At 42.8% G+C, this 26,146-nt stretch overlaps 2 protein-coding genes across 2 annotated transcripts in view; both read left to right on the top strand.

Moving 5' to 3' along the window:
• Window positions 1–3,079: 3,079 nt before the first annotated feature.
• Window positions 3,080–26,146, top strand: part of LOC131575658 (probable 2-ketogluconate reductase) — a 173,918-nt gene continuing 150,851 nt past the window's right edge. Inside the window, exons 1-7 of the mRNA XM_058831409.1 lie at window positions 3,080–3,247; window positions 3,621–3,678; window positions 4,180–4,564; window positions 5,315–5,486; window positions 6,495–6,673; window positions 7,177–7,273; window positions 7,649–7,853. Of these exons, the coding sequence (XP_058687392.1) occupies window positions 4,183–4,564; window positions 5,315–5,486; window positions 6,495–6,673; window positions 7,177–7,273; window positions 7,649–7,802 (984 nt within the window). The 5' untranslated portion in view covers window positions 3,080–3,247; window positions 3,621–3,678; window positions 4,180–4,182 and the 3' untranslated portion in view covers window positions 7,803–7,853. The remainder of the gene's footprint in view (window positions 3,248–3,620; window positions 3,679–4,179; window positions 4,565–5,314; window positions 5,487–6,494; window positions 6,674–7,176; window positions 7,274–7,648; window positions 7,854–26,146) is intronic.
• Window positions 8,375–17,059, top strand: RBFA (ribosome binding factor A). The gene is made up of 7 exons (XM_058831410.1): window positions 8,375–8,554; window positions 9,597–9,639; window positions 10,237–10,413; window positions 11,701–11,813; window positions 13,023–13,107; window positions 14,772–14,842; window positions 15,857–17,059. Exons 1-7 carry the CDS (start codon window positions 8,445–8,447, stop codon window positions 16,260–16,262), a joined length of 1,005 nt encoding a protein of 334 aa, XP_058687393.1. The 5' UTR covers window positions 8,375–8,444; the 3' UTR covers window positions 16,263–17,059.

Here is a 26,146-nt window from a genome sequence, read left to right as displayed (position 1 = left end):
ACAGTACTTCACTTCTACTTAAACATTTGTACATGTTTGGCATTTGCTTGGGGCTTTACTCCTACTTCTGCATATATTTCATGAATCTGGGCTGATTAGTTTCAGAAGTGCTCCCTGCCAGTGGGGTTCTTTAGAGGGGAAGACACATCTGCCTCACATCTGCCTGTCACTCGCTGGAGTGATAAATTGGTTTACACACAATGCATTCAATCTCACGATTACTGAAAGTGTATCCAAAAATTCAGTGGCACATGAGAGAAGAGATGATCCATTACAGCTCACTCCATTGATTCAGGTTTTTCTAAGTATTTTGATGTGCAAAAAGTACATAATCTGGAATAGAGTGCTGATACAGGAGTCTACTGGGAAAGCTGGCCTTACCAGCAGCAACTAGACAGGCTGATACCAAATAACACTTTATGATGTTTTATAGTCACTGAAAACAAATGCATCCCTTGGTTCAGGCTGGCATGGAACAACAAGCTTGTGGATACAGATTTCCTGCCTCAGCTTTTTTTTGCCCTACAAATCCTATTCACATATAATATTGCCTTATAAAACTTAGTGTAGGCATAGGAAATGTATGTCTTTATCTGGCTGCATGCTTAAGCTAGTTTGTCCAACCCACCTGGGAAATGTATGCATTACATTGTACAAAAGTCTTTTGGGGTAACACAATACTTCAAAAGCCTAATCCTTAGAAACAACTGCAAGCACCTTGCTAACACTGCAGGCATCAGCTCACCCTGCAGGATTACATGGATGCCAACCGCAATATTTAATGATGGGGATGAAGTCCACGGACTATGCAATACTTCTCTCTATGTACCCACCGACCTCACTCATTTCAGAGTGCCCTGTACAATGCTGGTGTATCAGATCCCTTTCTGCAAGAGAAAACTTGCACACAATGTAAACACACTACCCAGCGGTCTATAAGGTAGTCTACAAACTAAATCTACTTAGAACATGACAGTGCACTGGTGCAATTGGCAACTTCTTTCACACATGATGCTAAGCAGATGTATCTTCTGTAGAGTTGTATCAGCTCTTGACCTGTAGCTTGAAAATCAGATGAATGAAATTGAAGTTGCACAAAACAGCTTTGAAAACATACAATTCTCTCCACATCTAACAACATAACACACCCATTTTCTTGACATTTGATACATATGTCCTGGATTTTTGCTTGGAGTAACATTCCTTTGACTGTTTTTTTTTGGCTCCTCTGACTAATTCCTGCTTCATTTTGTTCATTCAAATGTATGGATTTGATATACAAAGGCAAAAACTACTGTGTTGCCCTTGCAAAGGTTTTTCTTTACCTTCAGGACTAAAATGTGATAGGCCTCCTTCATCAAACTTGTGTTTTTGAGATGGACTTTACAAGGGTCCTTCAATCTCAGGTGAGCAGTAAGTGAAAAGTTTGGAAACTTTTGGAGCAGTTTGGAAACTTCTGATGTGAAAGAGGTAATGTGTAATCATTTTATGTTTGCTGGGGTTCTTTTTTAAGGAAGAAAATGCAAGTAAACTTAACTAAGAGTCCAGTTAACATGCTGTAACTCCATATTGCTAATTAATTAATTATTGCTTTAAAGTTTAACTGTTTTAACTTGAAATTCATGTAAGCAACTGATACTCAAAAATCATCACCAGGATAAGAACAGTTTCTGGTTTTGTGTAATTGATATGAATTGTTATTATATTTTATTTTTTAGTAGCAATTTTATAGAGGATTGGTGTTAAACTTGACTGTCTTAATGTTCAGCATATCAAAATGTGTTTGACAGAATTCAAGAAGACAGCATTTTGTAATCCATTCTTTTGAAAAGCACTACGGTGGTCAGGAGAGACATAGCCGCACCCTATGGCTGGTTTTTCCATAGTGTGAAAGGACGAGGCACCCTGGATGCCCTCAGCAGTGATGTGTCCTGGCTCCTGAGCTGCTGTGAACTCAGAAGCCAGGCATCCTCCCAGTGGATTATGTACCTGCACAGCAAGGGAAATCACTTCAGCACAGCTTTTGTGAACTGAGAACTGAAGTGGTACTTCTCAGTCCCCATCACTGGGCATGGAGATGGAGGGAGGTGATTCTTCCCCTCTACTCTGCTCTTGTGGGATCCCACCTGGAATGTTGCATCCAGCCCTGGCGTCCTCAGCACAAGAAAGATGTGGACCTTTTGAAGTGGGTCCAGAGAAGACCACTAAGTTATCAAAGAACTGGAGCACCTCTGCTACGAGGACAGAATGGGAGAGTTGGAGTTGTTCAGCCTGGAGAAGGGAAGGCCCAGAGGACAACTTATAGCAGCCTTACAGTACCTAAAGGGGGCCTGCAAGAGAACTGGAGAGGGACTCTTCACAAGTAGTGACAGGAAAAGGGGAATGGCCTTAAATTGAAGGAGAGTAGGTTTAGATTAGGTATGGATTTAGATTTGAATGGAGAAGATTAGGAAGAAATTGTCCTCTCTGAAGGTGATGAGGCACTGAAACAGGTTGCCCAGAGAAGCTGTGGATGCCCCATCCCTACCAGTGTTCAAGACCAGGTTGGATGGGGTTGGATGAGCAACACCGTCTAGTGAAAGGTATCTCTGCCTGTGGCAGGGGGTTTGGAAATACCAGACAGGCTTTAAGTTCCATTCCAACCAAAACCATTCTGTGATTCTATGGTACAGACCAAGTAACCTCGTCAGAAAAATTCTCACCCATTCTCAGCTGAAATTGGCACAGGACTGCCTGTAGCCGGGATAACATCTCAAGTGTCCAAGCACCTGAGCCTACCACAGCTGCTTAGATCTCAAAGAGAGTATTTGAGGGTATTCCTAGAATAATATAAACTGGAAAAGATCTTCATGTGTGCAGTGAGAGCTGTCACTGGTGTCTGTCGGTCATTTCACGTTAATTCATGTGCACAGAGTGTAATGGCCAGCAGAAAGAGCTGACCACGTCCGGCTTTCAAACAGTGTGGAAAACAGCGCACAGGACGTTCGTGCAAAATCCCGACGATACTGAAATCAGCAACAGCACAGAAACTCTTCTACAAAACCGCACCATCACTCGTGAGCTCCCATTGCTCTCTCTCGGCACTCCGAGGAATTGGGGTGCCCATCCCGTACCCTGGCACCGCCTCACCTCCCCGTGGCCCCGCGGCGGCCCGGGCGGGGTGCGGGCGGCTGGGCAGTGCCCGCCTCGGCGGCCGGTCCCGCTCCGCCCCCGCGGTGCGACTGGGGCGGCCGGGACGGCGGGCACGGTGAGTGCGAGCGGCACCGCGGGACCAGCTCTGCCGGGCGGGGACGGGCCCCGAGCCCCCGGGGGCGGTGGCTCCGGGGGCAGCACCTGCGAGCCCCGCCCGGGCTGGGAGCGGGGGGCATCTCGCCCGCTCCCAGCCGTCCTTCAGGGCCCGACGGAGTCCTGCGGCCGCCGCTCCAGCTCCCTCCTCTCTTTAGTCCCAGCCCCGGGGCAGCGGCAAACGCTCAGCCCGCCCTGGGCTGGGAGAACTTGCAGGGACACCGCGCTGCGGGGGCGGGTGGTCGGGGTAGAGAAGCGGGAGCGGTGTGGGAGCATTCCCTCGGGCTGAGGGGGGCTAGGCTTTAACCTGAGATCACAGCCTTGGCTCTTTGCAGAGTCAGCAGAGTGAAGGGTTGGCAAAGCACTGAAGGAGACGAAAGAAAGAAAGAAAGGGTAAACTTATGTTCATGGGTAACTCCAAAGTTCATAGTTGACAATTTATAGCTCTGTTACAGTAAATTAAATTTTTACTGAGATAATCTCATCAATGATAATTGCTTAATATAATTGCAGAAGTGGCAGAACTTGCAGACCAAAAGATATCTTTCCAATCATGCGGCCATGTTCTTAAATTATCAAGTCTTTGGCTTTAAATATCGAACACTGAACAGGAGTAAAAACTGGTTGCTCATTTGTTTAAGGGTTAGAATACTTAGTATGCCAGAAATGTTTTCTTTTCTTATTAACAAGATTATATAGAAATAGAACATCCTTCTGAATAACACAGGGAGAACTCAAAAGACTTCTGTGTGTGGGAGTGGTTATCTTTAGCCAAATCCTTCCTCAAGTGGGAAAACAGCATGTAATTGAGCCAATCAGTTTCTGGGTTTTAGGGAAAAAAGTTGTGTTGGATCACTTCAGGCCATGTCTTTTTCTTTCTCTGTGCTTCTGTAGGGCATGGAGGGTCAGGAGCTGCCTTATGTGCTAGTTGACACTATAGGAGGGAGGATTGGTGTATATGAAGACCATGTTGGATTTCTGAAGAAATGTTTTCATCTCATCACCATGAAAGAATACCTTGAGAACAAGACATTTCTCAGCAAAAAGATCACAGCTATCTATATGTGGTATCACAAACCAACTATTAATGAAGAGCTGCTCCAGAGCTTGCCTAACTTGAAGGTAGTTGCGAGTTCTGGGGTGGGAATAGATCACTTGGACCTGAAACTCCTCTCCAGCTATGGTGTGAAGGTGGCCAACACTCCATTTGTTGTTTCCATTGACACTGCAGACATGGGGATGGCTTTGTTGCTGGCATCTTCCAGGAGACTTGTGGAAGGTAATAAATGGTATTACTCTTTCCATAGAAAAGAAGACTTTGAAACATGCAGAAAATGTGTGCTGATGCAAAAGTAAGCTTAAAACTAGAAATACAGGAAATAGGGGAAAAGGAAGAAGTTAAGACAAGTCTGTCTTGTTGACTGTAATTGGCATTCTACTTCCAAAATGACATATTGGCAAGGTAGAGTTGTTCCTTCTTTGGACAGCTCTAAATTCAGGCCCCTTCTCCCTCAGCCCACAGCCACTTAATCATTGTACTTGTTCACTGCAGTCCTGCTTTTCAAGTTATAATAACAGGGGATTAAAAAAATGTGTTTTCAAGGAGGCTTGAAGCCTGTCTTTTCCAAGCTGCTGTGTATCTGTGTATATTACGAATAAGCTGTCCAGAAATCTGCCCACCATGCTCTGTGTTTCATTTCCCTGCCAACCTTGGTGTATCTGCAGGGAAGCTGGGAACGGGATGGCCTTAATGCTGCTTTGGCCTTACCTTCCTTGCCTCCTTTTTTGCCAAAGAGAGGCTGGGTATGTTTCTGTCCTGAGCAAGAAATCAGTGTCAGCATTCATGTGTGCATGCAGCATTACTCACTTATTGTCCAGAAACACAATAACAATATATTATTCCTCCTGTGCTTCTGCCTTGTCCTACGATAAAAAGCATGTGTGGGGGAGGGGTGGGGTGGGGTGGGCAAAAGTAGTCAGATGCTGGAACATCCCTTACATTACATAATTATTCTTTTTCTCTTCCAAGGCCATGAGATGGCAGTCTCCCCTGAAACAGAGTATTTCCCTGCTGACTGGCTGGGGGTTGAGGTTTCTGGAGCAACTCTGGGGATCGTGGGAATGGGCGTCATTGGTTACAAAGTGGCTGAAAGAGCAAAAGCCTTTGAAATGAAGATTTTGTACCACAACAGAAATCAGAGGTAAAGCTGGTTGGAGCTCCATGGCAACTCTGTTTTGTCACTGCTTTTATGTATTATTTGTACTTTTCACTGTGCTTTCGCTTTTTACAGTGCTCTTTATTTTAAGTGGAAGAATACATACACTTGTTCCAAGATGATTATTGATTTCCCAATTTATTCAGAAAGAAAGTCAGGAAGGAATGGGAGAGATACACCTCACTGTTGTCCCTGTTAGTTTGGTCTCCTGAGATATTCCTGCCATGGTGGTGACATGGCAAAGGACTGGAAAGGAGAAAACTGGGAGGACTTAACTCCTGTGATTTGGGTGAGGCAGGGATTCAGGCAAAGTCATCTCACCTTTCTAAAGCCACATGATAATAAAGGACCAGACTTGCCAGTCTGTTTAATGTCTTCTAGATGAGGTGTACGTGTCCTGTGCCCCTGTGTTCCCATCAGGCCCATTCCATTCTTTTCTTTTGTGGGAATTTGATGAGAGCCAGCCAAGCTGGTCCTGATACAGATCGAGCGCACCAGCAGGTCCTGCAGCGTGTGGTTTCAGTGAATCAGCACTGATGCACAGCACAGTCAGTCTGTTGCTGACATAGATTTGGGAAGATTTAACCCTTGCCCTGTCTTGTGTGTTTCCTGAGTAATTTTCACATTACTTACTTAAATTACTTAATTTTCACAAGACATCAGTCTTGCTTTTGGGTAGGAAAAGAAACTCCATAATAAGCAGAAATTGTGACACAAATGCATTTGGTTTATCATTTATTCAGTGCATTTATGTGATACCCATTTCTTACTTTCCATCCCCAATGGTGTAGTGTAGTACTGCACATTTGTGTACAGTTCACTTGGTCTTGTGGGAAACAGCTTGACCTTTGTCTTTACTGAGTTTCAGACAAGCAGCTAACTTCTTTGCACTACACAGTGAAGGTAACAGTAAAGAAACATTTTCTCTACTGGTGATTTGATATTTACCTTGTTTCTTGCTACTGCAGCTTAACTTTGGGATTTTCCCTTCAGAAAAAAGGAAGAAGAAAGTGCTGTTGGAGCTGTTTACTGTAAGAAGATAGATTATTTGCTCCAGCAGTCAGATTTTGTGTTGCTGGCTGTGAACCTAACACCACAGACACACAAACTGATTGGAAAGAGGGAGCTGGAGCTGATGAAACCCACTGCTACTCTTATTAATATCAGCAGAGGTAAGGTGCAGAATAAACAAAACTGCACTAAGGTTTGCTGGCATGATAAGTCTTGGGAAAACCTCTAATATAGAGTCTATCCTTCTGAAATTTTCCTTAATTTTTCTGATTACTAGTTTCTTTAGACACCCATGGTCGTATCTCAGTAAAACATTTAAATGTTCCCATAATAATGAGAAAGTAGGTCTCTGGAATGTTGGTGAGCTTGGAGTATTAGAAGCCCATGTGTGTTTGTGTATCTCCTACTTAAGCCTTTTATTTATTTAGTTCAGTGTTGTTGCTCACATACACTAGGGTGGCACAGCCAACTCTGATGCCCAGTGTTCTGTTTCGTGCTGCTAATTCCCTGCTGCATATAGCCAAGCTTCCCCCTCCCACTCCACCACACTCTGCAACTGCAGCCATGGCCTGCCCTGCTGTTTACCTGACCACTGTGCCCAAAAGAATGCTGAGTGGACAGTAAGGAACATGAAAATAAATATATCTTTCTTCCTGTGATCCAGGTCTGGTAGTGGATCAGGATGCTTTGGTGGAAGCCCTTCAAAACAAAGTTATTAAGGCAGCTGCTCTGGATGTGACATATCCTGAACCTTTGCCAAGGTAGGACATGTATTTAAGTTAAATACAAAAGGATATAAATATGATGTTCAAACTGAGTAAAATTTTGTGAGCATGTGAGAAGTTGCATAATTTTTTTAGTAGGAGTACAAGAGGTATGTGCATTAGTCCTGCTGAAACCATGTCCCTAATCCTTCTGTCACAGCTAAATAAAATTCACACTCACTCATTTGGAGGTTTTGTTGCATAAAGCCCCACCAAGCTAGGCAGCACTTTGAACTCCTCTGAATACGCTTGGGTCATGCAATTAGGTTTTGTTTTATTTTTAATTATTATTTTCCTGGCTACCTGCAGGTGATGAAATAACAGATGAATGTGCTGTGAGTGACTTGCTGAGCATTTCTTTTCCTCTCACAGGGATCACCCTTTGTTAAAGATGAAGAATGTTATAATAACTCCTCACATTGGAAGTGCCACCAAGAAGACACGCTGGGTTATGATGGAGGAAATGGTAGAAAGCATACAGGCAGGCCTGGCGGGTCTTCCTGTCCCTCGTGAGGTGCTGCCCTAAAGCAGCTCACTTTTAGGATTAATGCCGTCAGTGCAGAAACAGTCATTTGATCACTTTTCCTGTAATTATTCCACAGTGTTATGCAGATAAAATATATAAAGTAAAGGTTTGATTTATTGAAATGCCCCAGCAGCGGTTCTGTGTGGAAAACTGCAGTGTTTTGTCTTGATCTTCAGTGGAAAACTCCAGAGCAGAGTCTCGCCTGAGTGTCATTTACTCTCATCGCATCCCCTTACAACTGTGTGCCGATGCAGCAGCAGAAGGACATGTAAATCGTGTCTTAGAGGGACCGCCGGGCACAGCCGCAAGCTCAGCCGGCGTGTGGGAGCGGCTCCTGCCGCCGCTCCAGCAGCAATCCCGACCCTTGGGTGCGTCTTTCCTCCCCGGCCCAAAGCGCCGAGCCTCTGCACAGGCTCTGCGTGTGTGCGAGCCCTGCCCGGCCTGAGGGCGGCTCGGCCTCTCTCCCTCCTTCCTTCTCTCCCTCCTTCCTTCACTCCCTCCTTCCCTCTCCGGGACCGGCCGGGACACCCTCGGCCGCCGGCCCGGGCCTCCGTGCCGACAGGGGGAGCCACAGCCGGAGCCAGAGCCACAGCCCGAGCTGAGGCGGGAGCTCTCCGGGCCGGGCCGGGGGCCAGGGCAGCGATGTGGGGCGGCTCGGTGGCAGCGGTGCCGCGGTGGTGCCGGGCTCTGCACAGCTCCGCAGCCCTGGGCGGCTCCAGGAACATGCTGCGGAAAATGTTCCGCAAGAAGAAGTAGGTGCGGGGCCGGCGGAAGCGGAGCCGTCCCGGAGTGCAGGGCCCTGCCGGGGTGGGCTGTGGGCGCTGGGGCAAGGGGAATAAGGGGGGCTGTGGGGCTCGGGCGCTCCCGCGGCCCCGGTACCGCGGAGGGGAGGGAGACACTGTCCCGGAGCCGCCGATCTGAGCTGGTCGGCAGCGGCTGAACGTGTGCGCAGGTGGCCAAGAAGACAAATGGCCCTGGCCTCTGTCAGCAGTAGCTTGTCCTGCAGGACCAGGGCACTGATCGTCCCCCTGTGCTCTGGCCTCGGTGAGGCCGTACCTCGGGTGCTGTGTCCAGTTCTGGGCCCTTCAGTAGAGGAAAGACATTGAGGTGCTGGAGCGTGTCCAGTGAAGGGCAGCGGCGAAGGGTCTGGAGCACAAGTCCTGTGGGGAGCAGCTGAGGGAGCTGAGAGTGCTCAGTCTGGAGAAAAGGAGGCTCGGGGGGACCTCATCACTGTCTGCCTGAAAGGAGGCTGTAGCCAGGTGGGGGTCGGTCTTTTCTTCCAGGAAACAAGTGACAGGATGAGAGGAAATGGCCTCAAGTTGCACTAAGGGACATTTAGATTGTATATTGGGAGAAATTTCTTCACTGAAAGGGAAGAATGGTCAAGCAATTGAACAGGATCCCCAGGAAAGTGGTGTAATCAGTGAGTGTCCCTGGAAGTGTTCAGAAAATGTGTGGAAGTGGTGTTTAGAGACTTGGTTTAGTGCTGGACTTGGCAGTGCTCGGTCAATAATGGGACTTGATGATCCTAGCCCTATTTTCAAACCTTAATGATTCCATGAATCTAAAGAAACCTGAGAGCTGTTTTTTTCCACCCCCTTGCCGTCCATGTGCAGCTTCTGCTGTGAATAGGAAGCATTGTTCCCTGCACCCCAGCTATGAGGAGAGCTACTTGCAGGAAAACCTGGGTGTTGAGGTGTGCTTTCAGGCAGGTGGAATATTAATAGCACAGGGAGTCCTTATTTCTCTGAGCTGCTGAAAGATGAGGCTGTTTTCCTTTCTTTTTCCCAAAAGAAAGAAGTTCTGGTATGACAGCCCTACCCTGGGATCACAAATGGTGAGTGCAAGCTCTTAAGGCGATGTGTTTCTTTGTCCTAGGAGGAACAGACTTGTGTTTCTGCCATTGGTTCTAACTTTGAAGCATTTCTGATGGAGAAATAGCAGGATTTTGTGAACAAGCAGTAGGACTCCAGTCTGTGATAGGATTGCCATTTGGCTTCCCATTACTGTTTCCTCTTCTGCACTGATCTTTCATCCTTTCCAGCTTCAGTGCTCTCTTGCACACTCCTGAGCACTGACCAAATTAAAACTTCTATGATCCTAGTTTAATTATTTTTTTTAATGTTTACTTTTTCAAACAAGCAGTGCTTTTCAGTCAATACCTGCTGTATTTGAGAAAACAGATCCATGGAGCTCTTTAACTTGCTACAAAATACAAAAAGAACTTTAGAAACTTTGACTGTAATACAGAAATGTCAGAGATTTTGTGAACAGAAGTATTCTTTATTGAAGCACTTGATATGTAGGACCTATATAAAGCCATCACAGCTGCAATAATGAAATAAGAGCATACTTAGTAAAGTGCATGAAACTGTATATGGTTGCCTAATACAAGTGTGTAACTACTGTTTAATGTGTTTGTTTCCTTTTAAAGCTGTATAAACCAACCAACTTGGACTTTTTAATAAAAAATGACTTGACACAAACAAGGAAAGAAGGTAACATGCGCTGCAGAGTCTTAAATGGTCTTATTCATAAAGCTGTGTTAGAGATGGCGACTACCTGTGAAGTCAGTCAAGAATTTTATGATCTCAAGCTGGAAATCTGCAAGGCAAGTGCCAAGGCTACAGCTTGTGCTGAGCCACTCTGATTACACTGTGAGGTTGGCATGGACATGCCAAAGGAGCTCCCCTGGCTGTTGTGATGTGTGCAAGAGGAGTTTTACTGCATTGCTTCTGGTGTGGCGAAGTGCAGCAAAATCAGGCTCTGGAGTACACGTGAGCAGAGCTTTGCCACTGTAGTACCTGACTTAGGAGACCTTTGCCACTCGAATGTAAATGCAACTCAGGCCAATTAAATGGTGATTCTCTTGATACGACTTTTTTTTTTTTCTGTTCCTCAGACATAAACTCCTTGTCTTGCCCTTTCAGAAGGAGGAGCTTGGTTTTACCAACATAAGTGTAGTTTTCCAGGACTCTACTCTTGCAGCTGTGTGAGAGTTGTCATCTCTTTGTGTCACTCACCAGCAACGCTACTGGCAGAAGACCTAAGTGATGCATGAGATTAGTTCAAAAAAAGGGCCAGCCTAAGAAAATGTCATTGTCAAGCCAGATCCAAGAACAAATTGAGATTTGTACATTATTGTATCTAGTGGTGTCATAATTTGTGTAATTGAAAGGGATGTTAGAGTTCTGATACCAGAACTAAATCAGTCTCCACATTCTTGTTTGTTGTCTGCAGTTTTTATCTTCTACATTTGCTGTTCTGTAAAGATTAAATTATACCAGTGTTTGGCTTAAAAGCTTGGTGGACTTAGCTTTGATATTAGAAGTATGGAAAAAAAATGGTACCTCATAGCATCTATGACAAAAGGTTTCTTATTCATGACTGAAATGGGTGTTTTTGCCAGCTGAATTCATTCTGTTGTCAGACAAGTGTTCAAAATTACATGGGCAAGATGAGTCTTTTGGCTTTATATGTGCAATATCCTTCACAGAGTATTTCTGTCTCTAGGGCTTTGAGGATTGCTTGTCTCAGATCATACATCTGCATGTAAAAATGCTGGCTGGTGTGGGCAAGACACAACACTTTCAGGAGGCATTGCTATAAATTGTATAAATTAAACCATTTATAAGATGAGGGAGGGAAAGAAACAGCTTTCTTCTGAATACAATACAGATTTTATAGCTGCACAGTGTTTGTGCTGCACTAAGACATGTCTGGGTGTAGATCAGTCCTGATTTACTCATGAACCGATTCTGGTCTGATGGCATTACTTCTATTTTCAAAAGAAATTTTCTAATAGGCTTTCTGCAATCCATCACAGACTTTGTTGTATATGAAGTGTGTGCGTGTGTATATATATATAATTTTAAAGGTAGATTTGCCTTTTTTATAGGTGTCCCTGTCATCCAACTTTTCAGCGTGTCGTGTGTACTGGAACCCTGCTTCCACTATGGAGAAGGAAAGTTATGTTGAAAATGTGCTGCGAAAGAGCGCGCCACGTATACGGTACTGCTGTGGGATAGTCAGGCCACTTCCTAAATCCAGAGCCATTTCTTAAGTATTTCTGACAATCTAGACCTGATCTATTGGGATGCTTTAGGTTTTTAGATACTTGGAGTAGAGCATCTCCTGCAATGAGCCTCACGGGGAAGGGTGGCTGTGTCAGGGCAGCTGTGTGATCTTTTTTCTGGAGCACAGCTGGCTTATTTGGCTTCTGTGCTTTCCCAGGGCAGGAGTGGACTGAGCAGAAAGTAACAGGAGTGTGGGTGAGGTCTCACTCCAGTGTCCTGGTGGTGGTGGCTGGACAGACTGTGTGGGACAGTAGCCCAGAACAGGATGCTGCACAAAGGACTGATAGCTGCAAGGATCTCCTTGCAGATTTATTGGGCAGTTCTGATTGCTAAGGGATGATTTGGGCCTCCAGAGGAGATGACTGTTATTACAGAAATTCTTGACAATACTGGTACCGAAAAACCCCCAAAACTGAGATTGCTACCATGTACTGTGATGTTTTTGCCCATTTTTACAGCACAGAGTCCAGTGATTTTTCAGGGTATCACTGAGATTTTTCTCTTCACCCTTTTCCTTGGCTTTTCCTCTGCTATCAAGTCAGTCTGTTAGAAGTTCAAGACTTCACCTATGTGGCGGGTGGCATTGAAGCATACTTGTGAAGCCATTTCCTTTCCCGCTGTTTCCCTAAGCTGTGTAATTCCTGCTCCAGCATAATGCTCTCTTCTGCTCCACAGCTTCTACTCTTTAAGCTTCTACTCTTCCTTTTAGAAGGAAAGTTGTTGGCTGGGACGAAGACAAGGGGAGCTCTGTCAATCCTTCCCGCAGCTAGCATGTCGGATAAATTGTCTTGCCCTGCTCTGAGGGCTCTATCCCCCACTGCTCTTATCCCTACAGTGGGGATAAGGATACCAAATGAAGTGGGAAAGACATGTGCCAGCTTCTGCATACAGATATGAACAAACCTAATATCATCAGTACTGAGCTGGACCTGCAGCCAGTAGTTTCTGTATGCTATGCATTCGAGGTTGGGTTTCTGCAGTGATGTATTGCTTAGCATTAACCTGAATAGCTCCTCATCAGACTGAAAGTTTTGCAAGCTGTATCTTTAAATATGCACAACGGCTGGATTTAATTTAACACCTTCTACTTGTCCTGGAGACGCTATACTGATACTCATGCTGGTGAATGCTGTGTTTTTGCCAGGTATCTTCTGAAAAGCCAGCAGATTGTAGGAAATGTACCCCCAGTGGTATTTATAAAAGACAAGGAAGCTGCAGCTGTAAAAGAGGTAAATCTAATCTTTGACTCATTGTACAAATATAGTGACTTAGGAGAGAGCTGATCCTTTAGTTGCTCTACCAATTTACATTAAAGTCAGTCTTTCTCTAAAGTTGCAAAGATCATTTAAACAAATAATCTTGAGTAAGATTGATGCCTATATAATATGTAGAAAAATTGTAGGCAGTATCAGTAGGCCAGTGAAGAAATTTAAAAAAATTAAATCACCATTTTAAGAAATAATGTAGAGTTGCCTGGTGTATATGATTATAGAAATGAGGTTGGAGCTGTTTTCCACATTTTAAATGTTATGTGCTTTTAAGATTCAATTGAATAACCAGTGATATTTTTTTTTATTTTTTTCCCTATATCTTTTTCCATCTGTTATTTGTTAAAATGTTTGTAGGGAAGTGCAAATCTTTGCATAGGGGATGTAGGCTTATTCATACTACGTTTTTTTTTTCTTAACTTTTGAAATTGTGTTTATTGTTTCATGTTTCTTGTCAAGGTATTGTTAGTTTTAGCTAGTTGACATATTACTAGAATACTGATGTTTCCTAGGAATTTGCTGTGGTTGGGACTGTGAAGCGAGATGTCTAAAATAGTGAGATTTCCAGAAGAAAAAGATGACACCAATGGGTAGAATTTGATGAGAAATGTCTCCTCTAGCTGTTGATGTGAACAGAAGTTAAAAAGAGAAAGTTCATGTTTCTGTGCCCTGAGGTGCCTTATTATTTATAATGGTGTTGCTGTTACAGCCAATTACTGTTAGACCCTTATGGGCTCCTGCAGTGTGCATGAGCAGAGCTGGAAGGCATAAAAAGAATTTCAGATTCTCTAGAAATGCAATGAACTGCTTGAACTTTCTGTGATCAGAAAAGTTCTGAGTTTCACAGAAGACAAGTAAAAACCCTCTTTATATCACTTCTGTCAGGGAATGACACTGGGGAGAAGATAGATGGATCATTTTCTCCCACTTGGCAGTTCATAAGATTTATGTCAATCACAGATTCAAATAACATGCTGAACTTGGTTTTAAAGTATTGTAAGCAAGGGAAAAAACATCCCATTTACCTCCTAGAATAATACAATGGATTAGAAGGGAATTAAGGTAAAGAAAAGCTGAAATGAAATTTCAAACAAGAGAAAAATTTCACAATTATGTATAGTCTGTAAGCACTGCATATAATAGATTTGTAGCATTTACTGGTTAGATGCTAAGTTAAAAGGGACTTGTGAACTCCATAGTTGCCTATGAGAGAAATTACAACTTCCAGAAAGGGAGAAGAGGTAAAAAAAAATCTCTGTGTAAGGATGTTATGAAAAAGGATTTGCAAGACTCAGGTAAGAACAAGTAAACCAAAAAATATATCTGTCAGACAATCCCTAGCCAAGGATTCATAACACACATAAGGCAAAAAACTTTGTAGGAATCTCTGAATCCACTATTTGACAAAAACATCCCAGGCAAGAAGTATAAGCAGTTCCATGTAAAAGAAGGAAAAGGCTGTTTTAAAGTTAAATAAATGATTTTTTTTTTTTTTTTCCTTGCTAAATATTCAAACATAGAAAAGAACATATTTGCTCTTGGATACTTGTCTGTTTCTTGTGTAGATGGGAACAATGTAGGTTTAAACAGGATCCTTAATATATGTTGCCTTCATGTGTTTGCAGGTCGAGGATTTACTGGCAATTGCTGATTTTGGACCTCCAGAAGAAGTAGAACCATCTCAGAATGATTCAAGGTGGGTCTTTTGGGGTCAGAATTGTATGAGTGTCTGTTTTCATCTCTGCTGGCCAATTTAAATTGGGTATTATTTGATGTAAGAGAAAGTATATTTTAATTAGATGTTACATTGTTACTTGCAGACCCAATATTTGTTCTGGTATTAATATCTTAGTTTTTATGAGAGAAATATATGTAGAATTTCTAAGAATTCAAGACCTGATGTGTTGATGATAATCAAAATTTTAAAAATGCTCTGCAGCAGTAATATTTGTTTTTTGCTGATAATTGTCTCATGAGGATGAAAATTGCATTTACCAGTACTGCTTTTCTTGTCCACTTTTTTCCGATGTAAGTTTGCTTTGTTATACATGGATTGCAAGTTTACTGGCAAATCTCCCTAAATTAATTTAACATTCTTCTGTGAGAGATAGGCCTGAACAGCCTATTGGAATAGTGGTTCTGTGGACTGGATGCTCTCAAAGCCAACAGCCTTTGCACCTGGATCCTGCAGTCTGTTGGTAGAAATGCTGTACCTCAGCATCTCAGAGGATGGTCTATCAGGTGTGAATCAGAAATAGCTTCCTGTGGGAAGTCATTCCTGTGACAGGTTTCCCAAAGGGCACCCAACACCTTCCTCTGTGTCTTGGTGAAATAGTCAAGTCCAGTATGAGGTGTCATATCGCTCTGATGTGTTTTGGGCACAGGCTGCTGCTTCTCACTTCTTGGAAGAGCTGGGAGGAGTCTTGAGTTCTTGGGGCTCCCAGGTCCAGTGCTCACCTATGCATACATTTCCCAGAGACAAGCAGTTAAATCTGGCATGTTGTTGCTTTACTGGCTTTCTTCCATTAAATCTGTTGACACAGACTGTTCTTGGACACATGATATAGTGGTATCTCTTCCTTCATAACATAGGAAACGCAGGGCATTAATAAAGTTAAACTGAAAAGTCCAGTGTGTTACTGAAGTTGTCAAAAATAGAAATGTATGTGGGGAAAAAAACCCAAGCCAATACTTGTTTTCTTTCCCACAGTAAACTCTTCCCTTCAACAACTCAATCTTCAGATTCACCCATGCGATCTAATCTGTTTGGTATTGATCATGAACTGCTGAATAAACAGATAATGGACTATAAAAAAATGAAAGCGTCCAGGCATATAGAAAACATTGCCTGGACAGAGAAGCAGCAGCAGCAGCACCAGCAGCAGCTTTCTAAGATTCAAAAGAAAATGAAAAAGAAAAAAGCAAGGAATCCTCCTGACGATGACGACCTAATGCCACAGAAACACTTACTGGATGGATACGAAGCTGATTACTGGGATGATAACACTGAATCAGCCTCAGACTATGAGCTGCAGGATGAATTGCAGGAAGAGGTGAATGAATTGGAGGTGGATGATGACAAAACTTTACAACAGTCTACTGGTAAACTGAAATAAAGTGAAAAGGTCACTCTAAAATGAAGGCTGCCAATAACAAAAAAAAAAAGACTGCTATAGCTACTGAAAGATTTATTTTGTACATGTTTACCACTTCCTCATTCAAACTTATAGATTTGCCACATATGAGAAGGTTTGCTAGCACAAAGTATGTAAGAAAAACTGCCATTAGTGACATTCTGTTAAGCAGCTTTCAAGCTGCTGCAGTTGAAGGGACTTTCAACCAGAGAGCAGTTTTGTAATGATAAAATATACCTATTGCAGCACTGAGTTAAAACTTCTTGCAGTTGTGTTATTTCCAATAGAATTATGATTTCTATATTGCAATATTTCTTTTAATTATTATCTTTTTAGTGACCTGTATAAAAGTTACCACTAAGTGATGGTGCCTATTAATCTGATATCAGGAAGGAGGAAGGAAACAAAATAATGACAATTGTGTTCAGCTTCATCACACAGAGATGAGGACAGGGTCTTCTCTAAAGGACCAGTCTAGGGGAACATTTTCTGCAAGAGGCTGAAACTCCTTGAAATGATGGCCAATAAAGTTACAACGCTGGAAGAAAATAAATTCATAGTTGTACAAGGGGAACTGCAATCAGAAAAAAATGGAAAACTGCTCATCCATGGGGTAAAATCAGACAAAATATTGACTGTGACTTAGAAAATGTATTAACAACTTGAAAAGCAGAGAAAGAGCAGCAGGGAAGAATGTCCCCGAAACTGTGATTTGAAAATGAATAGGGAATCATATAAAAAGTAATAAAGCTTTCTGACTCAAAGCACATAAAAAAATAGCATGAGTGTATAAAGTCAGATGGCTGCAAGCTTCAAAGAAATTAAAATGATCAAGGTAGTAAAAGAGAACTCTACCAGAAATACAGAAAATTTAATTCCAGTAGTTAATATGGGAGGTAAACAAAGCACAGGGGAGGTTGCCCATCACAAAATGGTTTGGGTTGGAAGAGACCTTAAAGATGATCTAGACCCAAGCCCCTTTTTTGGGACAAATTTTCCAGCTGTGGGATGAGTGGGTTTGTGGTGAGCTGGGTGAAGATCTGGCTGAAGGGCAGAGCTCAAGGGCTGCAGGGAGCAGGGCCACATCTGGCTGGTGACTGGTGACCAGAGGTGCTCCTCAGGGCTCCATTCTAGGGCCAGTTCTGTTCAATCTATCTCTCAGTGATCTGGATGCAGGCTTGAATACACCATTAGCAAGTTTGCTGATGATTCCAAACTGAGAAGTGCTGCTGGCATTCCTGAGGGACAAGAGGCCTTGCAGAGGAATCTGGGTAGCCTGGAGCATTTGGGCAAACACCAATGGCATGAAACTGAGCAAGGATAAATGCCAGATTCTGCACCTAGGAAGGAGTAATGGCAGGCACAAGTCTAAATTGTGAGGAGTGTGTGGAGAGCAGCCCTGCAGAAGGGGTCTGGGGGTTCTGGCAGTCAGGAGGCTCAACAGGAGTCAGCAGTGTGGGCCTGGGCAGCCCAGGGGGCAGACCGTGTCCTGGGATGCATCAAACACAGCTTCACCAGCAACTTCAAAGAAGAGATTATCCTGCTGTACTTGATGGTGTGGCCTCACCCTGAGTGTTGTGTGTGCTTCTGGGCCCCACCATTTCAAAAGGATGTGAAGGTCCCTGAATGCATCCAGAAGAAGGCACCAAAGCTGTGGAAGGGGCTGGCAGGGTGTCCTGTGACGAGCAGCTCAGGACTGGAGTTTTCTTGTTTGGAGAGGAGGAGGCTGAGGGGCAACCTTACTGGTCTCTACAGCTTCCTGAGGTGAGGAAGGGGAAAAGGTCCCTTTTTCCTGGGACCCGGTGCCAGGTCATGTGGGAATGGTTCAAAACTGTGCCCCTCAGAAGAGGTTCAGATTTGACATGAGGAAGCATTTCTTTACCCAGTGGGTGATCAAACCCTGGAACAGGCTCCTGAGAGAGGTGGTCAATCCCCCAGGCCTTTCAGTGTTTAAGAGACATTTGGACAATACCCTTAATACCATGCTTTTCATTTTGGTTAGCCCTGAAGTGGTCAGGCACTTGGACTCAATGATCATCCCTTACAACTTTGATTTGGCTCTTGCTTCCTCCTCCTTTCCTTACCACTAGATGCTCAGGGTATCTTTGATGACATTTCTTTCCAGCCCTGCTGTAGAAGAAGGGATGGAATAAGCAGTTGTGTCCCAGCTTGGGCATTGGCTCTGTCACTTTGTAAGAAGGACGCATGTACCTTTCAATGGGGGTGAGAGCTGTGGATCACCTAGAGAGCATTAGATCACCTGAACACATTTGCAAAAAGCACTTGGAAACTATTTTTTGAAAGTCTTCTGTGTTTATCCCCTTTAGCTGGGCTTCCACAGGATGGCAAATCCCCACATCTCTGACACTTTGATCAAAGATCTAGGCTTTGAGATCAATCCCTCAGTCAGGAGCAGGAGGTGCTTCAGAACTAAATGGTTACAAACTGTTTGATGTGAGCAATACATGTTCATTTCCCTGTGGATTTTTTTCCTCCTTTTACTCAGCTGTAGAAATACCTGAGCCATTTCCATTGGAAAAACCTGTTAAAACACAAGACCCAGAGAACAACAGTGCTCCATCAGAGCTGAGGTCCTTCTGGCTGAAAATGCTGTCTCCAAAGTGGCCAGCCATCAGTGTCTACAGGAGAGCACATGATCAGTGCAGGTCTTCTGCCAGGGTCTTGGCTGTGCTTATAGGCTGCCCTCCCCTCTCCACCCACCACTCCTGCCCAGGGCTCTGGGGTCATATTCCAGCTGAGCCTGAGTGATGCTGTAGGTGTCTCTGACACTGCAGAGAGCTGCTCTCTTGGATAGAGGACTCACATGGATCATAGCTTGTCATGCAGAACTCTGGGCATTACATAGCAGAACTGTTCTGTTCCATTCCATTCCATTCCATTCCATTCCATTCCATTCCATTCCATTCCATTCCATTCCATTCCATTCCATTCCATTCCATTCCATTCCATTCCATTCCCTACACTCACCATAAGTCAAATAAGGATGAGGCTATTATTTGCTTGAAATACCAAGGCTCCTGCATCTTCAAAAACATGTTCAAGGACACAGATCTGTAAGATCACAAAGGGGAATGGTATTTTATTTTTGTATCTGATTTTATGTTATGTAATTTATTTATTTTTCTTTATTTTTCTGAGTCTGTTTCACAGCTGATGCTTGCAAGCATTAACGCAATGCACACGTAGCCAGGAGCAGGCTAGTGCATTCTTCACTTTAGATTGAAAAAACATCCCTTGCAGTCTAGCAAAGAAAAGCTACAGAAGCACAGAGAGCAGCAGCAGAAATACGGGCCAAGTCCCTGTTTCCTAAAGAGTGAAGAATGAGAGGAATGAGGATTGGTACTGACCACATACAAAAGAAGAAAGCAAAAAGGTGTGTGGTACCATGTGGTATTATCCAAAGTAGGATACATATTGATGACAAGCACACTTTTTGCCTTCCAAAATGTGCTCCACTGTGCTTCTTGGCCAAGGACGAATGAAATGTGCTCTTCTACCTGCCCCACACTTGTGTGCTCTGGAAGAGCTGAAAAATGGCAGTAAGCCATTTGGCATCCAAGCATCTGGATGGGGCAGCAAGCCTGGAGCCCTTCCAAGCAAGGAAGGAAGGCTTCCAAGGCATCAGAAGCAAGAACCCATCGGAAAATGGAGTGATGTGAAGAGCAGAGTTCACTCTTGCTCCAAGCCTGCAGCGTGCAGAGGAGTCAGAGGGAGCCAGGGCACCAGCAGTGCCTGGGAAGTGCAAGGGCAGCAGGCAGCAACAGAGTACAGGCCTAGAGGAGCCCTGGCAAGGGGCTATGGTCAGTGCTGCAGACACTAGGCAAAAAAACCTGCTAAAGACACTTGCTAGCCCACCATGGGGGGAAAAAAAGCCTTCCTCCCTTCAGCTGCAGGACACAAGAAGCCATCTTCGAGATGCATGAGCAGCCTTGAAGAAAGGGACTGGAGAGCCCCGAACAGTGGTCATACTTGATGCTGAAGGGGAAGACAAAAATCCCATAGACTAGTGCCAATCTGCACTGGGGAAAACTCCTTCCTGATCTCAGTGCAATTCCCTGAGTGTGTGAGCAAGACCTGCCTCTTCAATGTACAGACTGGTCACATCTCCCAGGAGATTCCCAAGCTTTGTTCTCCCTCAACCTGGAGCCATCACTACACTTTTGCCTCAAAAGCCAAAATGTAACCAAATGTATTCCACTGGCTGGTGTGAACAGTGCTAAGAGATCACTATGGAAATAACATAGGCTTTAAAAAACAAGAGGGAGGAGGTGTGGTAGAATGGCTGGTTATTTTCATACCTAGAACATTTGGATCTATGCCCAAAGCAGTCAGGCAAATTTCAAAACTATAAAACAGCCCATTGTTGCTATCACCCCCACATCTCCTTTTCCCACTGAAACTAAGCTGCCCAGTTGGCTGTGTTTATATGGGATCCATTCACAAGGTAAAACTTTCAAAGCTCCTTGGTGACTTAAATCTTTCTGAAATTTATTTGTGCACCTCCATTCATGGGGAAATGTTCAGAACTTCTACAAAATCCTGATAAGTCACTTCTTCCTTTAGAATTTAGTATTTTGAGCCTTGAAAGAAGAAGGAATGTACTATGCTTGTAATTTTCTCTGTTGGTGCCAAAATGGATATGTACAGTCAGACTATGTAAATAAGGAATATTATATCTGATTGTGGTGATGTGAGAGGTGAAGGATAGGGTTTTGGTTTCCTCTGCGTGAATTTGCAGAGGCATAGAGAGCATGCATGATTTCCTCACCATTCCTCCCAGTACACCAAGGGACATTTGCTACTATACTGTTGATGGTGATGTTTTTCTTTTGGAAAGAAGTGCTGGATTGGTTTGTGTTGTTAGCCATCATTTTCCTTGCACTTCAGTAGCTTTTTTCCTTCCTTGGACTTCATCCTTGACATCTTGCTTGAAAGTGATGACAGCCTTCTCAGCTGTTGTCTTGCCTTGTTGTCTTCTTATTCCATAGGCCCTCCATGCCTTTACTCAACTGCTTCAGTCTTTGTTTGCCTTCACCTCAGATGGAATTTCTCCTACTTGAACCTTAGGAATGAAGAATGTCGACAGTGGCATAAGTGACTTTTCACCAGGGCTTTGCACAATGTGTGCCTTTTCTACAAAAATATCTTACCTGACACACAAGAAAGCATTGTACAATTTTTTTTAATGTTTAAGTAGAGCTTGAGTGGCTCTTGTCATACATACCTCTGTTACTAATTGGTGTAGAACTTTCTCATTTTGATTTTAAAGGTATAGGCTTGAACAATATAGAGCACATGCTCAGTGAGTGGTGTTCACACCTAGGAGCCAGGTAGCTTTTGGGATGGAGGTGATTTTTGGTGTTATAATGAGCAAATGCCATCTACAGAACACAATTTTACCAAAAAATTAAGCAATTGCTAGTTCAGCAATCAATATGTCTCTTGTGTGGCAGATGTGATTTTTTAGCTGTAGGACACCATTTAGTTCTATACTGGCAGTGATTTACAATTGAGCCTGCCTGTGGTGTATCCACTCTGCTCCACCCTCCACTTCTTCTAAGGTCAGCTCATGAAGCTCCCTCAGTGTTGCCAACATCTAAAGGTGCAGGCTATGTTTGCTGGGGGAGCAGATTCCTTACATGCCAGACACTTTCCACCCTGAAAATTTCCTTACCATTAAAATCTCTCAGGATGTGGATATAACTTCAGTTTCAATAATCTTTCTCCAGTAATTCTAGTAATAATTCCACACTGTATTACCTGTTCATGCCTCCAGCAACATTTGACTACTCCCATATTTCCAGGCTGGAGCAGAAATCCATGTCCAGTCACTTTATCAATGGATGTCTCCTCCTAGGAAAGGAAATACCCACAGCTGGAATTAAATTAACTTCTATTTTAGAAGTTTAATTGGAGAGATGCCAGTCACTGAGAAAGCTTCAAGAGGTGAAACACTGGTGGTTCAATGTGATGCAGTTTGTGGCACTGCTGTCTGTGGGGATAAGCTTTACTCTCCAGAACTGTGAATTAAGGTCACTAAATTTTTAAATTAATCCTGTGGGTATTTGGTAAAGAGGAAGGTTGTTGCTGATCATGCTTGTGTGGATAAGGATGTGGCTGGCCAGATGGCCATTCAACTCCAAAAGGCCATTGTTTCTCTTTAAGAGTCCTTCACACCTAGAAGATAGCTGCCAAAAAGGAATTACTTTTTTTCCTTTTGTCCACCTGAAACCACATGAGATTGTCAATATGATAAAATTACTATATTATTCATATACAAAGAAATTTAATTGTCTGGTTTTTTTAAAATTGATAAATGATGCCTAAAGGGGGCTAAAGAGAGCTGGAGAACTTTGTAGTGAAAGTACAAGAGGAAATGGCTTTAAACTGACAGAGAGTAGGTTTAGATTAGATATTAGGAGGAAATTCCATACTGTGTGGATGGTGAGACAGTAGAACATGTTTCCCAGGGGTGTGGATGCCCCATTCCTATTAATGATAGTTATGCATAGAAACAAAGTACAACTGAAGGTTTGAAGAATGTCCAAAATATCAGACAAACAAATTAGTAGTAAAAGAATGTAGAAATAAACTGCACAGTAATCAGGAAATTAAACTGAGAGCTTGGTAGAATAAGTTCTGAAGGCTGAATCTTTGTGACCTTTATGATGGGGCAGTGCTGGTCTAATGGTTACAGAGACTCCTAGAAGGTAGTTTTAGATTAGATATTAGAAAGAAATTCTTAACTGTGAGGGTGGTGAGGCACTGGCTAGAGGTTTTCTGGAGAAGCTGTGGATGGCCCATCCCTGCAAGTGCTCAAGGCCAAGTTGGATGGGGCTTTAAGCAATTGCGCTGCCCCATGGGAGGAGGTTTGGAACGAGATGATCTTTAAGGTTCCTTTCAAACCAAGTTTAGTGATTCCATTTTATATTTGTATAATTTATAATATTTATAAAATTTATAACATTTATAATATTTGTATTTGTATTTATAATTTATTTATATGTGTTGGGGGTTAGGTGTCCTTCATTCTGTTCATTCTCACCTATAGAATTTTCCCCATTGGTTGCGGGGAAACCTGAATGTTGGTACTTATTGGGTGCTTGAGAATACGAAGAGTTTGGCTGGGCCCAGGGGGGAGGGAAGCAGGTAAAAGGGAGGGCGGGGGCAGCTGCGGCGGGTTGGTTTCTTCATCTTCAGAGCAGGACACACCCAGAGCTGTTGTTGCTTGGAGAGAGGAATTCGCCATAACCCAGACAGAGCTGCTACTTCTTCTGTTTCTTTTGCTTCTGCTTCTTCTGCTTCTTCTGCTCATTCCTGCTGTTCCAGCTGGGTGTTCCTCAGAGTCCTGCTGGAGCACCGGCACCGCCCGCCCGAGGGGGTTTGTGAAACAAAGCCTCTTCTCCATCCCTTCCCGTCTCGGCCGAGAAAGCTGTCACGGGGTCCCTGGTTCTGTTTTGTTATTAATGCCATAGTTACTGTTGTTTGTTTGCCTTGTAATACATACTAATAAAGAACTGTTACTCCTATCCCCAGATCTCTGAGGGGCCTGAGAGCCCCTTAAGTTAAGAATTATAGTAATTCGGAAGGAGGGGGTTGACATTTTTCATGCTGAGGGAGACTCCTGCCTTCCCTAGCAGATACCTATGTTTCAAACCGAGACAAAATATATATGTTGAGTTTATGCACTTTGTAACTAACTATTACTAGTAACACTCTAAAAATCTAATTCAAGACAGGAGAGTGGATGTTGAACCAATTATTTACACAAAGTCACAGTGTCTCAGTAGCAGGGTCAACGTAGAAGCTTCTCTCGGCTCAGTCGGTTATAGAGACACTTGAAGTTACTATCAGTAAACACATTTGTGTTATCTAGGAAACAACTTATTTTTCTGCACCCTCTCCTATGTTATCTGACTCCTGTACCAATACTGTTCCACAAGACAGTGAATAGTTATTCCAATTAACATTCATTCTATTAGTTAGTTGTAATTATATGATATTATTATATTATTAGTTATAGTTATTCTATTATATATAGAAAAAAGATACAGAGCCTTTTAGTAGATGTGAAGCATAGTTCTTTTAAAGGAGAAGTCCCTAGGAAGCTGCATAGGACGAGAGTTCCAGAGAACTGTGAGAAGGCTGAAGAAATAATGTCTGGAAGACTTTCATATTAGTAGCTTCAAACTCATTCCTGTTTTTAAAAATAGGAACAGAGTTAGGCTCTTCACGATCACCCCTAGGTGCTGTGTTTTGAAGTGATTTTTCCTAATCATCACCATGCTGCTCCTCCTTTGCTTGCACTGAATCCAATTGAATCTGTTCAGCTCTGTTATGGCAAATTTTACAAAACCCATACATTTTCTTGAGCACTTTTTTGTCAGCTGCGAATCTGCTACTGTCTGCAACCTTTACAATTTTCCTGAGATTACAGCAGCCTTCTTATGGACCTCTCTAGCCAGACCAGTGTGTGGCAAACTGTCATAGTAAGATAAAATGAAGATCCTAATTTTGATAAGGCAATCTTGGAATATAATCTAAATCAGCCTCTTCGATCTTCTTTTCAAGCAATGCTTAGAATTTGAAGGAAAAAAAATGGTATCCACCTAAATTATTCAGAATTTGCTTAGAGATATTGATGAAATCAGTCAATTCCTTCTCCAACCTGCATATTTTTAGCCAAGACCAGACATCAAAAAGTTGCTTGCTGTCCTACCAGCGGATGTATGTACCTCTCATACTCAATATAAACCTAATATTTTACAACATATAGGGTAAACATTTCTGTCCCCATTAGGAATATGTCAACACAAGGCATCTGAAAAGTTGTAAAATTCAATAATCTCTTAAACTTTTTAGATATTGTGACTTGGATTTATATGTCAGCTTTGGAAGAGGGAGAAGCTTCACAGCCATTTTTTCACCTACCCAGCTGAAGAATCTAATTTCCAAGAGCAAGTCTGCCAGTCATCAGTGGTGGGCATTGGCCAGTCTGTCTAGAGAGGTTGCAATGACTCAGCAGTAAGTGACCTTTATCTCTGAGGGTTTAGTTTGGCGCTTTTTTTCCCCCAGAAATATTTCAGTAAACCTCTGAATCCATGCAAGTTAATGGATTGTTCATGCTGTTATGTAGCTAAAGCATTCTAATTTTAAATTTAAGTGTCTGTTCTCTTATGCAATGGCCAAAGGATCTTCAACCCCAGATATATTCAAATGGGACTATTGTGTTTTTAAAAAGGAACTAAGAACTTTTTGAGAGTGGCCATAAACAGCATATTTAATGAAAGTGTTAGTTATTTTGCACTTAAAGCTGTTATCTTTTAAATTAATAGAAAAATTCTTTTATGTGTGAATGGCACAAGTCAAGCATTAAAATATTCACTTAATTATTTCATGTATGTGTGCAGAATGCTGGCTGGAAAAAAGAGGCTTTAATTTACTTAAAATAACTCCAAAACCATTGTGTAGGAACTGTCCAAAGCCAGCTCTTCTCAGAATTAGATGAAATACTTTTATTTTATACTTGGCCAATGACAAGGCTTGTTATTTGTTTGGTTAGGTAATTAAAAAAAACCCAAAAAACAACTTCACTTAAATCTAGAGACAACAAGCCATTAATTATTATTTTATAGGTTAGTCTGCAGCTCTGTTAAACATCAGTTGTTTTATGTTTTATCTCATCTCCCATCATATGCCCAGCACGAGAAGCTGAGCTAAGATGGGGTAAGCCAATGTTGCATGTTCTTGAAGACTACAATCCGAACACTGTGGTTATAGGAATGAATATATACATGAGTTACATTTATTCTCAGAATTTGATAAACAGTATTTCTGAATAAAGA

The sequence above is a fragment of the Poecile atricapillus genome, chromosome 2 (assembly GCF_030490865.1).
Source record: "Poecile atricapillus isolate bPoeAtr1 chromosome 2, bPoeAtr1.hap1, whole genome shotgun sequence".
Taxonomy (NCBI): domain Eukaryota; kingdom Metazoa; phylum Chordata; class Aves; order Passeriformes; family Paridae; genus Poecile; species Poecile atricapillus.
The sequence above is the reverse complement of the archived record's forward strand: the minus strand, read 5'-3'. Positions and strand labels throughout refer to the sequence as shown.